Genomic DNA, 17,191 nt, shown 5'->3' with positions numbered 1-17,191 from the left:
AGGCCAGAACATTTTCGAAGTCCCATCAGTAACTGGGGCGGGGAGAGGACAGCAGTTACCACATCCGTCTTGCCAAGGACAACACGTCACCATCCACCACCATCATCGCTTCCAAAAGGAAAGACATTTTATTTTAACGCGATAAGGGAAGTCGGCCTCAAAATGAAGGGGCGGCCTTCTGCTGACACGTCTGAGCTGTGCCAACAGTGGGACTCTGGCCCTACTCTGTGTGTCGTGGACGGGCTCAGGTGCCTCTGCAGCCAACGAAACGCGGTGGTGTGAAGGAGCCCAGAGCTGGAGGGCTCACACCCAGGTGTCGGCATAATTACAACCACAGTCATCAAAGACAGAAGTGACCAGAGGACAGGACAGCCCCCACACATACAGTCAGCTGACTGAGGGGACAGCACAGTTCCCCGCGGTGAGAAAGGATGGTCGTCTCCTGAAACGCTGCTAGGTCAGCTGACAGTCACACGTGTTGCTGGGTGCCACGGAGTCAATGCCAACTCACAGCGACCCCATGTGACAGAGCAGAACTGCCCCACAGTATTCCCCAGGCTGTCATGTTTGCGGAAGTAGGTTGCCAGGTCTCTCTCCTGTGGAGCTGCGGGGGCGGGGGGGGTTGGAACCGCTCACCTGTAGGTTAGGAGCCCAGTACTTAACCGTTGGTCCCTGGGGCTCCTTGTCTTCACCCTACCTCCCGCGCAGTTGTTCCCAGTGCGCTGGAGAGCGCCCTGAGGAAGGTGCGTGGGCAAGTCCTGAGAAAACATCTCCATAACTCTGGTTCGACAGGACACCAACAACATGACCATGACAGGGAAATGCTGAGAAACTGGGCTGTGTTGGAATTGAGACCTTCTGTAGCTCTTAGTCAGCCCTGGTGGTGCAGCGGTCAAAGCAGCTGGCTGCTAACCAAAAGGCTGCCAGTTCACGTCCACCCAGAGACGCCTCCGGAGAAAGGCCTGGTGATCTACTTCTGAAGAACCCACCACTGAAAACCCCAGGAAGTACAGTCCTGCTCTGACACACGTGAGGTCGCCCGGAGTCGGGGTCAACTTAACGTCACCTGGGGGGTCGCCCGGAGTCGGGGTCAACTTAACGTCACCTGGGGGGTCGCCCGGAGTCGGGGTCAACTTAACGTCACCTGGGGGGTTGCCCGGAGTCGGGGTCAACTTAACGTTACCTGGGTAGCGCAAAGACACTGCTGAGAAAGGCGAGAGGCCACAGGCCGGGCAGAGCCGCTCACTGCACAGGCCACGGGGCTCCGCCCAGAATCGACAAAGAGCTCTCACAGCTATGGGAAACCACAGCAAAACCTAACCCAGCAAGGGGCAGATTTCTGAGTGGGCCGCACCGTGTGGGAGGCCGGAGGGACAGGTGTCACTGCCCTGTGGGGAACTGACGCTGATGAGAAAATCACCGCCCAAGGCAGCGGGATGAGAGCCAGGTGTGCAGTCAGGGCCTGTCTTAGTCACCTAGTGCTGCTATAACAGGAAATACCACAGAAGTTTATTCTCTTACAGTCTAGTAGGCTAGAAGTCCAAATGCAGGGCATCAGCTCCAGGGGAAGGCTTATCTCCGTCGGCTCTGGAGAAAGGTTCTCGTCATCAATCTTCCCCGGACTAGGAGCTTCTCCGTGCAGGAACCCCGGGTCCAAAGGGCATGCTCTGCTCCCAAGGCTGCTTTCTTGGTGGGATGAGGTCTCCAACTCTGCTTGCTTCTCTTTCATCTCTTGCAAGATAAAAGGTGGTGCAGGCCAGACCCCAGGGACACTCCCCTTACATTGGATCAGGGAAGCTTAAGGGTTTTACAATCCCACCCTAATCCTCTTTAACATAAATTTACAACCACAAAATAGAGGACGACCACACAATACTGGGAATCTAGGCCTAACCTAAATTGACACATGTTTTTGGCGGACACAATTCAATCCATGACATGGCCTAAAGCCCGGCCAGCTGCTCTAGCCCCTCTCCCACCCAGGCTGCTCCTCCTCCCTGCAGGTCTCCTCCCAAGACCTGGGGCACACATCAAGCTAACCCATCAAACATGTCACCCTTGGCTCAGACCAGTCAGTGCCCGTGAAGGGGAACTGCCCATCTAGGGGTGGGCACTCCCTTACCAACCCTCTGGCTCAAACTCACGCCAGCAGGAAGTGGATCAGTGGTCGTCAGGGACAGGGGAGGGGAATGAAGAGTGACTCGTAATGGGTACGAATTACCTTACAGGGTGATGGCAATGTCCTAAAAGTAACTTTCGGTGATAGTTACACAGTTCTGCAAACATCAGTGTATACTCTGCTGTTGTTGCCAGCTGCAGTCAAGTCAGCCCGATTCATGGCAGCCCCACGCGCCATGGAGCGAAACATTGCCTCGTCCTGTGGCACCCCAATGGGACACGCGTCAGACCACTGTGATCCTAAGGTTTTTCACTGGCTGATTTTCAGAGGTCGATCACGAGACCTTTCTTCCTAGTCAGACTTAGTCTCAAAGTTCTGCTGACCCTGTTCAGCATCACAGCATCACGCAGCCTCCAGACAGACCAGTGGTGGCCGTGCATGAGGTGCGCTGGCCAGAAATCGAACCCGGGTCTCCTGCGTGGAAGGCGAGGATTCTACCACTGAACCTCCATTGTTCTCTAAGGTGTTTTATGAACACTAAAATCCACTGACATACACGCTTAAAACAGGCGGGTCTTATATCATGTAAGCTATATATCTATACACTGGTTTAAACACAAACACCGCCGCCGCTGCTGGGTCAGGTCTGCTCCCACACCAGGGCCTAGGGACAAGCGTGGCGCACAGCCCCCTCTGCCCTACACTGGATGACAGCAGTCTGGAGAAGCCCCTTAGGGTCTGTGCTGGGCTGGATCGCATCCTCCAAAAACTCACGCCCACTCAGACCCTGTGAGTGTGACCTCACTTAGAAACAGCCTCTAATCAATGTTATCGGTTAACCCAAGGTGATACAGAAGCAAAACCAAAAAAAAAAAAAAAAAACCTGTTGCCGTGGAGTCGATTCCAACTCACAGCGACCCTAGAGGACAGAGTAGAACTGCCCCACAATTTCCAAGAAGCTGCTGGTGGACTCGAACCGCCAGCCCTTTGGTCACCAGCCACAGCACTTAACCTCTACGCCACAGGGGTTTCCACACAGGATCAGGGTGGAGTCCAGTCCAATAGCTGGTGTCCTCAGAAAGGACAGACAGACACACACACACACAGAAGGCAGAGGGCGATCTGACGGTGGGGGTAGAGGCTAGAGTGATGCAACCACAAGCTGAGGAACGCCTGGGGCCACCAGAAGCTGGAGAGACAAGGGAGGATCCTCCCCCAGAGCCTCCCTACAGAACCAACCCCGCCACACCTTGATCTCAGATTTCTGGCCTCCAGAACTGGTACCTGTGTCATGCGGATGACACAACCTTGCTTGCTGAAAGTAAAGAGGACTTGAAGCACTTACTAACGAAGATCAAAGACCACAGCCTTCAGTATGGATTACACCTCAACATAAAGAAAACAAAAATCCTCACAACTGGACCAATGAGGAACATCATGATAAACGGAGAAAAGATTGAAGTTGTCAAGGATTTCATTTTACTTGGATCCACAATCAACAGCCCTGGAAGCAGCAGTCAAGAAATCAAAAGACGCACTGCATTGGGCAAATCTGCTGCAGAGGACCTCTTTAAAGCATTGAGGAGCAAAGATGTCACCCTGAAGACTAAGGTGCACCTGACCCAGGCCATGGTATTTTCAGTCACATCATACGCATGTGAAAGCTGGACAATGAATAAGGAAGACCGAAGAAGAGTAGACGCCTGTGAATTGTGATGTTGGTGAAGAATATTGAATATACCATGGACTGCCACCAAAGAACGAACAAATCTGTCTTAGAAGAAGTACAACCATAATGCTCCTTAGAGGCAAGGATGACGAGACTGCATCTTACATACTTTGGACATGTTGTCCGGAGGGATCAGTCCCTGGAGAAGGACATCATGCTTGGCAGAGTACAGGGTCAGCGGAAAAGAGGAAGACCCTCAACGAGGTGGACTGACACAGTGGCTGCAACAACGGGCTCAAGCATAACAACGATTGTGAGGATGGTCCAGGACCGGGCAGTGTTTCATTCTGTTGTGCACAGGGTCGCTATGAGTCAGAACCGACTCGACGGCACCTAACAACACAACAGAACTGGTAGCAGATGCCTTTCTGTAGTTTTCAGCCCCTGACTCTGGGCACTGTGAGGGCGCCCCGGCTCCTGGGGCAGGCCCACGGGTTGTTTCTATTGCACACAGCAGCCAGGGGCCCAGAACTGGGTCTCCCAGCTGTGCAGACGTCTGCCAGTGGGCTCAGGGGCCCCCTACATTCTCAAAATGGAAGCCACAGATAAGCCCTCCGCACCCAAGGTCCCACAGGGGTTCCACCCGGCTCTGGAATCCAGCCTCCACCCCACACCGCCTCTTCTCAACAGACAGATTCAATCAGTCACCTGTGATGTTGCCCATGTGAGCCACTCGGGAGACAGAAGACACAAGCTGGTGCAGCAGTACCTGGATGGAAGTCCTGAGAAGGCTGGACACAGCCAGAAACGGTCCAGAAGACCAGCGGGCCAGAGACGAGCTGTGAGCGAGGCAGGGCCTGAGAACTTGTCGGCAGTGAGACTCACATTTAAGGAGGAGTCACTGCATACTGACGCCACATGTGCAAACTGCGTGCAAATTTACATGCCGCTGTTAGGGATCAAATTGTGTCCCCCCAAAAAATGCGTTGTAAATCTGAACCTCTATGCCTGTGGTGGTAATTTCATTTGGGAATGGGTTGTCTCCACGTTAATGCAACAGGATTAGTGTAGGGTATGTCTTAAATCAATCTCTTTTGAGACAGAAGAGACATTAAAAAAAAAAGGGAGCAAGCAGAGACCGAGTAAGATGTCAGGATGTCAAGATACATGGGGGTCTCCCAGGAACCAAGCAGCAAAAGCTGAAGAGGCAAGGACCTTCCTCCAGAGCTGGCAGAGAGAGAAAAACTTCCCCTAGAGCCAGCGCCCTGAATTCAGACTTCCAGCCTCCGCAGCTGTGAGGAAACAAATTGTTTGTCAAACCCCCCACTTGTGGTACTTCTGTTACGGCAGAGAACTAAGACAGGAGTCATTTAGCGCGCAGCTGTCAGCAGGCTCCACAGAACACCAAAAACCAAAAGACCAAACCCAGTGCCGTCGAGTCAATTCCGACTCATAACGACCCTACAGGACAGAGTAGAACCGCCCCATAGTTTCCAAGGAGCGCCGGGCAGATTCGAGCTGCCTCCCCTTTGGTTCACAGCCGTAGCACTTAACCACTATGCGGCCAGGGTTTCCTACAGAACATCAGGGATGGCTAACAGGGCCAAGACCCCTCTGGGGTCCCACAGGCTCCTGAGTAAGCCAGGTCAAACAAGAGGACCATCTGAGTGGTGAAGTTACAGGCAATAACAGCAGGCCATAAATTACCCAGAAACGAGCCTCGCAGGACTCTCTGAAGACGTAGTAGATGCGCTGTGAAAGGGCCTAGAGTAAGAGCTCCTCGGCGCTGCAACAATCAACCCAGGCAGCTGCTGACTGAAAGGTGTGAGGGCCAAGTCCACCCAGGCGCCTTGGAAGAACGGCCTGGCCATCGACTTCTGAAAACTCAGCCACTGACAACCCTGTGGAGCACAGTTCCACTCTGCACACACGGGGTGCCATGAGTCGGAGTCGACTCGGCAGCCTCAGGCTTGGGCTTTCTGATGAAGGATGTAAGGCAAAGGGTAACCAGAGACCCTCCAAATGGCTCTGCCAAACTTCTGATCGTGATGCACAGCCTCAGCGCGGTCACGCAGAAGGTGACGGCGACTCTCTCGGTCCCAGAAAGCTTCTCACGGTCTCAAGGCAAAAAAGAAACTGAGAGAGAGCCACCAAAAACTGAGGGGCTTTGACATGACTCTTATCATTGAAGAACCAGGAAAAAAAAACCCAAACCCGTTGCTGTTGAGACCATTTCAACTTATGGCGAGGCCATGTGACAGAGCAAAGCCACCCCCACAGGGTTTCCCAAGCTGCCATCTATAAGGGAGGAAGCCACCAGGTGTTTTCTCCTGCAGAGCCGCTGGGGGCTTCCAACTGCTAGCCCGTCAGCTAGCAGACGAGCGTTTAACCACTGCACCACTGTGGCTCTTCTATCTTTAGGGAAGCTCCGAATTTAAAGATAGCTCTTGTCCTCCCTGACACCCCGAGGTCACACAAGATCCCCACGGGTGTGGAATGAACACACGGAGGGGGGCTGCCCAGGCACCGTGCTTCCTGTGGGGTAGAGAGTCAACAAGGTCCCTACAGGGGGCCAGGACGCCGCTGCCCTGGCTGAGCTACATCTGGCCAGCGGGGCTGCGCTTTCAGGACTGCTCTATAGGAGGTCCCCGGGAGACTACCCAGCCCTGTGGCTCCCAGCCCCCAGACCCCAAGCGCCTGTCAGGAGGCTGAGGGTCACACAGTATACGCTGCACTGGGCTGAATCACAGGAAACGGCCGTTTGAGGGTCAGAAACCAGAGGCTGTCAGCTCTTTCAGAGGGCTCACTCGGCCTTCACCCTGGAAGAGCCGGGACAGCTGGCCACCCCACAGGCCTCTCAACTCAGCACTGCTGAGCCAGGGCCACGTCCTGCTCTGGGGCCCATCCTGAGTGCAGAGGGCTGAGCACCATCCCTGCCTCCACGCACTCAATGCCATAGCAGCTCCCCCTGTCGCCACGGGGGAGAATCCTTGCCCTGGGGTCAGGACACTTAGTGACTTAAAGCAACACAAACATATTATCTCACAGCTCCGGGGCCAGTAGTCTGACATGGATCCACCTGAGGGGCTGAAATCCAGGTGTCGGCTGGTTCCTTCCAGAAGCTCCAGAGAAGAATCGACGCCCTGCCCTTTCTAGCTTCCAGATCCCATGCACTCCCTGGCTCAGGGCCCTGTACCGCTCCGGTCTCCTGTTCCCTTGGTCACCTCTCTCTCTCTCTGACCCTGGCCCCCTCCCTCTTGTAAGAATCCTTGTTGACTACACTTAAGGCCCACTCAGCTAATCCAGGATCATCTCCTACCTCAAGCTACCTAACTTAGTCACACCTGGAGAGTTCCTATTGCCATCTAACAGCTCACACGTTCTGGGGATTAGGACATGGACGTCTCTGGGGGCCATTATTCAGCCAACCAGTCAGGCCACCCTCGGGGGCACCCAATCACTCAGGGGATCGGCAGGACGTGGTACGAGAAGGCGGGGCCATCACAGCTTCCTTGGCTTTGGCAGAGACCTAATGACAGACAGACCATCCCAGCAAGGAGACAGTAGGGGCAGCCTGGCTGCTGGAAGCTCTGAGGAAGGGGGCACATCCTTGAGGACAAGGCACTACCTGAGGGTCGAGGGCAGGAACACCAAGGCTTACTGGTCATCACCAGAAGCTGGGAGAGACATGGAGCAGATTCTCCCTCAGAGCTGCTGGAGGGACTGACACGGCCAACACCCTGATCGCAGACTTCCAGCCTCCAGAACTGGGAGACGATATGTTTTTTTCTTATAAGTTGCTCGAGGAGCCCTGGTGGCGCAACGGTTAAGCGCTCAGCTCCTAACCAAAAGGAAGGCTTTGGTAGGTTCTTCCTTCTTACCGCACCTCTCCCCAGACGGAGACTCCTTGCAATGTAATGAAAGTTTATTTCTTATGATAGATTTCAGTTTAAAACTTCTTTGCAGCAACACAGAGATGAGGACCAGAAGTGACTTTAAAAGCCACGTACAAAGATGGTGTGACTTAGCAGAAAGCATGTCATACAAAGTTTGGGAGATCCAGAGTCCAAGTTCCTGGGCTCGTGAACTAGGTGACAAATCAGGAGGAGTCCCCTGACCTCTCCGATGCTGTCCCCCTGGCTGTAAAGTTGGGGTGACGGCGGCCTTCCCCACCTTACTGAGTGGTCGTGAGGATGAAGTAACAGAATGCAAAGTGCGCTCTAAGGAACTGTCTAGTTTGTTGTCCAAACCTCAGGCTGTGTGACTGATCCCTTAGCGGGTTGTGAGATCATATTTAGTGGGTGATACTTAAAAAGAAAAAAAAAAAAAAAAGAAGACAAGACCAGATTCCAGGCACTTTGAAACTTCTGTTTCTGCGTACACGTCTGCAAGCGTCAGTGTGTGTGTGCGTATTCTTACTACGTAAAATGTATTTCTAAAATGGGTCCCCAAAATTTCAAAAACGGGGCTCATTCAGGCGCTCCTAGGGTCGCAGAATGTATTCTCATCCTTAAGGTACAGCGAGAGTGCTGTCGGCAGGTAGGTCGGACTCCACACGGGAATGTCCCTTGCTTATAAAACTCGGAAGTGACTAAACATAAAGCAAATGACTTAATATTTTATTACCATGGGCGCTTTTCATATTTGGCGGAAAACTTTTCTTAACTTTAATTTTTTTATTATAAAATGTACCCACGACTCTGTAACATCCTTAGTGTTACTAGGTAAAAACTGAAATTAACTTTGCCCCCAATCCCACTCTTTCAAAGTAACCACCTGTCTGAGTCTCCTTGGTGTTGTAACAAATCACCACAAATCGGCGACTTAATATTGTGGTTCAGTGCAATCCAGTGAATTTCGATTCACAGCAAATCTTTACAAGAGCAGATCGCCAAGTCTTTCTTCCGCCATGCCACTGGGTGGGCTCGAACCACCAGCCTTTTGGGTAGCAGCTGGGCACAAACGGTTTGCGCCACCCAGGGACCTTCACATTCCTACCGAACCCAAACAAAACCCGTTGCTGCAGAGTTGATTCTGACTCATGGAAAACCTACAGGACAGAGTACAACTGTCCCTCAGGGCTTCCAAGGAGCGGATGGTGAATTCCAACTGCCAACCTTCTGGTTAGCAACAAAACACTTAACCACTGCGCCACCAGGGCAATGCCTGAGAAACGCCAGACAAGGCAACGAGCAGCCCGGAGTCTGAAGGGAACATGTGAGCAACGATCCAGAGATCATGAAGGTGCTCTTCTGGTTAGGAAACCAGGGCAGGCAGACACGTGGTGTCCTGCCAGAAACTACCCACCAGTCAACAGCAGGGCCCATCTGGACACCTGTGACTTCTGAGGATGTCTAGCACCAGCCTGGCCCTGTACTGCTTTAAAACGCTGCCGTCGTCACTTGTTAGCTGCTGTCAAGTGGGCCCGACTCATGGTGACCCCAGGCACAACAGAATGAAACGCTGCCTAGTCCTGCACCATCCGTGTGATGGTTTGAGGATCTGATCGTTGTAATCCACAAGGTGTTCACTGGCTGATTTTTGGAAGTCGATTGCCAGGCCTTTCTTCCTAGCCAGTCTTATTCTGAAAGCTCCGCTGAAGACTGTTCACCATCACAGCAACACACAAGCCTCAGGTGGCGGCTGCCCGTGAGGTGCACTGGCCTAGAATCGAACCCGGGTCTCCCGCATGGAAGCCATGAAACCTACTACTGAGCCACCACTGCCTCCATCACCACTACGCCTGCCTAACTTGCCCCCAGTCTGTGACAAAGGCGCTATGGAGTCACACCAATTCCAACCCAGGAAGCCACAGCTCAGGGTACTTCCCAGTGCCGAGGGACACGCCACTTTTAAAAACCACCTTAACAGTGTGTGGCCTTCCGTGGCAGAGACCCCAGCCTCTCTTTGTTGTTAGGTGCCAGTGAGTCGGATCTGACTCACAGCAACCTTATGTACAACAGAACGAGAGACCCCTCTTTAGAATCCCAAAATAGGCTGCTCAGTGATTGCCACCGAACAGAGGCAGAGGAACAGCGATGAGACCCAGCTGTTGCCATAAACTGCCCTTACTCACGGCAGCCCCACGTGCTACACAGGAGAACGGCTGCAGAGGATTTTCTCAGTTATCATATCTCCAGAAACAGATCGCCAGGCCTTTCCTCCACATAGCCACCAAAATGTAAGTTCAGCTAAAAAGTAACCTCCACACTCACACTATGTTTCAAATTTGGTTAGCCCCCACTCAGTAAATAAATCAGGAAAACTAGTTACTATTTCAAAAACAAAAAAAATTAAAGGTAGTAATCAAAACCTACAGAGAGAGCTGCTAACATTCTGCAAAACCAAGGAGCAGTCAGAGAGAAGGGGAAGGGCCGGTGGAACGCAACTAAAATAACCTAATCACATTTCAGTGTGGTCACACCAATTCTGAAAAAGTGCAACAAAGCGGCAAGAACTCAGGTTCCAGAGGAGTCTGGGCTGAGAGCAATTCCTACATCCGGTAACAAAAGGACCTCGCAGAGCCGCTGTGAGGACTTGGGAGGGGTGCCCAGGCGGCATATGCTATGGGGACCTATGGGGACCTACGGGGATCTACGGGACCGGATGCAGACCGCCGGCCAACAGCTGCTTTTCCCCGGGACCACCCTGCTCTCCAGCCCGGGGATTCGGGGAGAAACACACCCAGGGACGTTTCCTAACGCGTCCACTGCCCAGTCACCACGGGCATCCCCCAACGAAGCCGGCCCTCGAGGCTCTGTGGCCACTGGCTGTTCCCCTTCTTCCTTCATCTAGGTCGCAGGCTGGGGGGAGGGCAGGGCAGGGCAGGGAACGATGCCCAGTTACGATGTTACTTCTGGAAAACCCTTCGTGGCCCTGGCTGCCGGCTCTGTCCCCAGTTCGCTTCCCCATTCCTGGCCCCCTCCGCTGCTTCCTTGTTTCGGCCCAGGATGCTGACCGCCTTTCCTCCCGGCAGCAGGCCCCCTCCGGGAGCGCGGGCGGGCGGGCGTCAGGCAGCGACCCGGGCCCGAGCATCTCCCGGGGGCCGGCGGACCCCTGCCTCGGTCTCCCGAGGGCGCTGCCAGCACGGAGGGTCCCTCAGGAGGAGACCGCTGGCTTGGGGCGGGGTCCGCGGCGCTGCGTCTTTACCAGGTGGTCCAAAACGCGCGCGGACGGGGCGCCCGCTGCTCGGGGTCCTGGGGGGCCTCCGCCGGGGCGCCCTTCAAGCCTGGGGGCCGCCTGGAGGGGGAGGGGCCGGCCCGCAGCTCCGAGCGGGTAAACTGAGGCTGGGGCGGGGCCCGGGACGCGGCGCCGTTAGCAGGGCTCCCAGGTCCTCGATGCGCTCGGGAGTCTGCGGCCCGCTGCTCGGGGCGGGGGCAGCCGGGCGCTGGGGCGGGTCTCGGGCGAGTAAGTGAGGCCGAGAGGCGGGCCGGGCCGGGCTCACCTCGTCCTCCTTGTGGTTGCGGATCCCGCGCACCAGATCCTGCAGGTTCTTGTCGAACATGCGGTCGATGCTGCCCTTGACCATCTTGAGGGCCATGGCGGCGGCCGACGGGGGCCGCGCCGGCCTCGAGCCCCGGCAGGCCCGCGGGCGGGCGCCAAGCGGGGATCCGGGGGCTGCGCCTGCACCCCGAGGAGCGCTGCGCTGCCGGCCGCCGCGTCACGGAGGATTCCCAGGCCAGCTCGGCGGCGGAACCCGTGTAGACGGCAGCGACGGCGGCTGCAGCGACTCAGGAACCCCGCTCCAGCCCGGACCGATTGCAAATGGCGGACAAGATGGCGCCAGGTCAGCTGACGCTAGCGCTCCGGCCGCGCCGTCCCGCCCCCGGAAGCCCTGCCTCCCCAGGAAACCACGCCCCTCCTCTCCGAGACAGCACGTTGCCCTGACGACCCCGGGCGGCCCAATGGGAACACGGACACCGCCCTGTCCTGCAGCTCAGCCCGCCCCCTCCTCCTGTGGGTTCTTCCTCCTCACTGGTCAGTGGCCTCTGGAACTCCACCTACTTCCCCTTTCCGGCTTCTAATCACGCCCCCTGGGAGACCCGGCCCCGCCCCACCTCTCAGCTAAGTGACAGCGTGGGCGGGGCGTGCTGTAGGCGGGGCGCCCACGTGGAGGGGCCGGCGAGTTCCTGGAGAAGGACCCAGCTCCGCCTCTTCTGAATCTCAAAGCTGACGTTGCCTGCGAACCTCAGAACCCGACGTTGAGGTTATCCAAGCTGTGTCTCAGAAAGCCACACAAAATCCCGTGATATGGCAAGACAGAGATTAACATTCCTACTGGAAGAAACTGAGGTGTAGAACTAGGATTGCAACACATTCATTTTATAACCATCTGTGAGAACGAATGGAAACCCTGATAGAATAGTGGTTAAGAGCTATGACTGCTAACCAAAAGGTCGCCAGTTCGAATCCACCAGGCGCTCCTCGGAAACCATATGGGATAGTTCTGCTCTGTCCTGTCGGGTCGCTATGAGTCGGAATCGACTCAACGGCAGCGGGTTTTGTTTTGTTTTGTTTTGTTTTTTGGTATAAGAACAAACATCTGTCTTGGAAGAAGTACAGCCAGAATGCTCCTTAGGAGCAAGAATGGTGTGACTTGTCTTGCTTACTTTGGACGTGTTATCAGGAGGGACCAGTCCCTGGAGAAGGACATCATGCTTGGTGAAGTAGTGAACAAGATGGACTGACAGAGTGGCTGCAACAATGGCCTCAAACATAGCAAAGATCGTGAGGATGGAGTAGGACCGGGCAACACTTCATTCTCTCATACATGCGGTCTCTATGAGTCAGAACCAACTTAATGGCACCTAACAACTGTGTGCCAGGCATGGTAAGGGGCATGGACAAACAGCTGTGGATGAGGATAAGGTATTTGAATAAGGTATTTGCAATACTTACATCTGACAAAGGACTTATATCCAAAATATAGTTAAACAAAAATCAAATCATAAAAAAACAAAAACTCCTACAAATCATGAAAAAGACAAACCAGTTAAAACACGGCAAGACTTGGACATCACTTCAACGAAGAAGACCTCCAAATGGCCAAGAAGCCTATGCATAGCATAAAAACCAAAACCCCCCAAACCTGTTGCCGTCAAGTAGATTCCAACTTGCAGCGACCCTATAGGACAGAGTAGAACTGCCCTGTACAGTTTCCAAGGAGCACCTGGTGGGTTTGAACTGCTGACTTTTTGGTTAGCAGTGGTAGCTCTTAACCACTAGGCAACTAGTTTCCACGCACAGCTTGTGCTTATATGACAGTAAGCCCTGTATTATTTGCTGTCAGGGATTATAATTATTGTTGTTACTTGCCATGAACTCGGTTCCAACTCTTGGCAACTCCCTGTGTGCAGAGTAGAACTGCTCCATCGGGTTTTCTAGGCTGTGACCTTTCAGAAGCAGATCCGCAGACCTGTCTTCCAAGGTGCCTCAGGGTGGGTTTAAACTGACAGTCTTTATGGCTAGCAGTAGAGTGCCTAACCATTTGAGCCACCCAGGGACTACAACGAGATACCTCTACACCCTCAGGAGGGTGGACAAAATGGGAAAGACTGACAATATCAAGTGTTGAAAAAACGTGGGGCTCCTAGGACTCGCCTCTCATACTCTCCAGGTGGGAATGTAAAATAGCACAACTACTTGGGAAAACTATTTAACAGGATCTACTGAAGCTGAAGCTAACTCCGTGAGCCAGGATTCCACTAATGGGTATAACCCCAACAGGAATGCATGAATAGGGGCAGCACAGATATGTACAAGAAGACTCATAGCAGCTTTATTCATATTAGAGCCCTGGTGGCACAGTGGTTAAGGCACTCGGCCACTAACCCAAAGGTCTGCAGTTTGAACCCACCAGCTGCTCTGCAGGAGAAAGATGTGGCAGCCCTATGGGGCAGTTCTACTCTCTCCTACAGGGTTGCAATGAGTCAGAATCGACTTGAGGCCCTTGAGTTTGGTTATTTATTTATTTATTTATTTTTTGGTTACTCATATTAGCCAAAAATCCCAAACAGCTCAAATATCCGTCAGCACAAAATGGATAATTTGTGGCATGTTCATGCGACGGAATGCTACTATGCAGCAATGAAAAAAAACACACTGCTTATAGTAGAGCAAAATGGGGTGAATTACACAGACATAATGTTGAGCAGGAGCCCTGGTCATGCAGTGGTTAACAGTTATGGCTGCTAACCTAAAGGTCGGCAGTTTGAATCCGCCAGCCGCTCCTTGGAAACCCTATGGGGCAGTTCTGCTCTGTCCTATAAGGTCTCTATGAGTTAGGATAGACTTAACAGCAACTGGTTTGTTTTTTGGGGGGATAAGGTTGAGCAAAATAAGTCAGTCACAAAAAGCGTGCGCTGCATGATTCTATTGGTGTGAGGTTCCAGGATCTATGGCGATAAAGCTGAGTAACTTGTCCTAGATTACATAACTACACCTGGGAGAACGGAAAACTAGGGAAGTGAATTCTGGGAAGTCTGTGTAATAGATTCCAGCCCAGCTGTTACAGGAAGGCGGCAGGGAAGCGCTATGGCAATGGACCTCACAACGAGAAAGCTGAACGAAATATATGAAGCAGTGGCTTTTGGGCATTAACCAAAGACAGCACAGGGCTGTGCTCCTCAGGAGAAGGGAAACTCACAAAATGAAGCCTACGATCCCGCCCGTTTTCTGCCTAGAGGCAAGTTCCAGGCTACAGATCAGGGAAGGGAAACCAGAACAGAAACCAAGGGCCTCACCTAGTGGGCCGTGGTGGTTCAGTGGTAGAATCATCACCTTCCGGGCGGGAGATCTGGGTTCAATTTCCAGTTAATGGGCTTCACTTGCAGCTACTACGCAGCTGTAGGCGGAGGCTTATAAGTTGCTATGATGCCAAACAGGCTTCAGTGGAGCATCCAGACTAAGACAGACTAGGAAGAAAGGCCTGATGATCAACTTCTGAAAATCAGCCAGTGAAAACCCTACGGATCAAATGGTTGGGTAGAATTTGCAGAGTAGAGGGTTGGAGAGAATGAAGCTACGCGAGGAAGGAATTCTTCCATCTTCGTAGGGTTCCCCTTGAACCTTTGGCGAAATATCAAACTGTACATGCAACGGTCAAACTCCGTGAAGCAGGCAAAGAACAACTGCTGGGAAACAACTTCCAGAGCTCAAGGAGCTCCGGAATGTTCGGCCGAGGCTGGAGAGAACTCACTGAGTACGTGAGACATTCAGCAGGGCCTCAGAAGAGTCACACCTTTTCACAGAGCTCAAACAAACCTGGAGACTATTCCAAACCCGGTCTAAAAGAGATTTTTCAGCTTTAAGTAATTTAACTGCCAACCAGAACAAAGTCCGACATTTTCTATAGGAAAATGACAAAACCCCGGATTTATTAACTGATAAATAAAAGTCAAACTGACTATAACTTGATTTGTAAACTTTCACTTAAAGCACAGTAAAAATTATTAAAAAAAAAAAAATTCCAACTGACTAGCATTCAAGGGCTGAGTTCCCGGCTACTAACCGAAAGGTTGAAGGTTCTAATGTATCCAACAGCTCTGCAAGAAAAAGCCCTGATGATCTCAGCTTCTGTAAAGATAGTTGTTGTCGTTAGGTGTTGTCGAGTCATTTTGCACTCATAGCGACTCCATGTACAACACAACGAAACATTGCCTGGTCCTGTGCCATACTCATGATCATGGTTATGCTTGAGCCTAGCATTGAAGCCACTGTGTCAATCTGTCTCATAGAGGGCCTTCCTCTTTTTTGCTGACCCTCCACTCTACCAAGCATGATGTCCCTCTTCAGGGACTGGACCCTTCTGATAACATGTTCAAAATGTGAGACTTCTTCATATCGTCCAGCTTCTCAGATTATTTGCTCAGCATACAGATTGAATAAGTATGTTGAAAGGATACAACCCTGATGCACACCTTCCTGACTTTAAACCAGGCAGTATCCCTTTGTTCTGTTCTAGTGTCCTTATCACAGAGAAGAAGAGACACAGACATGCAGAGGACAAAAGACTTAGAGTTAGGCCGCAGCTGCAAACCAAGGAACGCTGAGAACCAGAAGCTAGGAGAGATAAGAAGGCATCTTCCACAAAAGCCTCCAAAGACTGCGAGGTCCTGCTGACACGCTGATCTGGACTCCTGGCCTCCAGAACTGTGAGACAATAAATTTATGTTGTTATAAGCCATCTACTTTTTTTTACTTTATGGTGCTTTGTCACTGCAGCCCTGGGGTCCTCGCACAGCCTCTAATAACAAGTCAAGCTTGGCTTTTGAGCACTTTGGTTATGCTCTCAGGAGTGATCAGTCCTTGGAGAAGGACATCATGCTTGATAAAGAACAGAGTCAGAGAAAAAGAAGAAGACCCTCAATGAGATGGACTGACACAGTGGCTGCGACAATGGGCTCAAGGCTAACAACAATTGTGAGGATGGCACAGGACCGGGCAGTGTTTCGTTCTGTTGTACGTAGGGTCACTGTGAGTCAGAACTGACCCGAGGGCACCTAACAACAGCAACAACGTAAGCCACCTGCTTTTGGTGCTTTGTCAGGCAGCCCTGGGCCCTCACATGCCTCTGATAACAAGTCACGTTTGGCTGTTAAGCACTTGAAATACAGCCAGTGTGACTGAGGGACGGAGTTTGAATTCTGTATAAAATTAAATACCACAGCTAGTGGCTACCATGTTGCAGAGTGCGAGGCTAGAGGAGCAGTTTAAATGGGGCAGGTAGGGGAGTGTGGAGTCAAAGGCTTTGGTCAGGTTCCCACCTCTGCCAGGAGTTCAGTGTGTTCAGACAAATCACTGTTAGAGCCTCAGTTTTCTCATTTGTCTAAGGGGAAAAAATAAATGAAAGCCCCTAACTTGTAGGGCTGAACTGAGGATTAATCCAGGGATTTTCAACCTGGGTAGATTTTGCCCTCGAAGACATTGGTAATGTCAGTTGTTGTGTGTTGCTGGCTGTACAGTCAGTTACCATTCATAGCGACCCCATGCACAACAGAATGAAACGTTGCCCAGTCCTGCACCACCCGCGCAATCTCTGTTATGCTTGAGCCCATTGTTGCAACCACTGTGTCAGTCCGTCTCCTTAAGGGCCTTCCTCTTTTTCACCGACCCTCTACTTTACCAAGCATGATGTCCTCCTCCAGGGACTGATCTCTCCTGATAACCTGTCCAAAGTGTATTAGGCGTAGTCTCGCCATGCTTCTAAGAAGCATTGTGGTTGTACTTTTTCCAGGACAGATTTGTTCATTCTTTTGGCAGTCCGTCCATTCTATACTTAACATTCTTTGCCAACACCACAATTCAAAGGTGTCAATTCTTGTTCAGTCTTCCTCATTCATTGTCCAGCTTTAGCATGCATATAAGGCGATCAAAAACACCATGGCATAGGTCAGGAGCACCTT

General features: G+C 52.3%; 1 protein-coding gene across 2 annotated transcripts in view; it reads right to left on the bottom strand.

The window, feature by feature from the left end:
* AP3D1 (adaptor related protein complex 3 subunit delta 1) overlaps positions 1 to 11,389 on the bottom strand; it is a 48,750-nt gene extending 37,361 nt beyond the window's left edge. Inside the window, exon 1 of one of the 2 annotated variants that reach the window (XM_064280146.1) lies at positions 11,233 to 11,389. In XM_064280146.1, coding sequence (XP_064136216.1) covers positions 11,233 to 11,328 — 96 coding nt within the window. In that variant the 5' untranslated portion in view covers positions 11,329 to 11,389. Of the gene's footprint in view, positions 1 to 1,521; positions 8,098 to 11,232 lie in introns of those variants that run through there. The other variant, XM_064280147.1, reaches the window with a different exon arrangement.
* Positions 11,390 to 17,191: the final 5,802 nt, after the last annotated feature.

This window comes from Loxodonta africana, chromosome 3, assembly GCF_030014295.1.
Source record: "Loxodonta africana isolate mLoxAfr1 chromosome 3, mLoxAfr1.hap2, whole genome shotgun sequence".
In the NCBI taxonomy this organism is placed as follows: Eukaryota; Metazoa; Chordata; class Mammalia; order Proboscidea; family Elephantidae; genus Loxodonta; species Loxodonta africana.
Note: the sequence above shows the minus strand (reverse complement) of the source record. Positions and strands in the feature narration are given on the sequence as shown.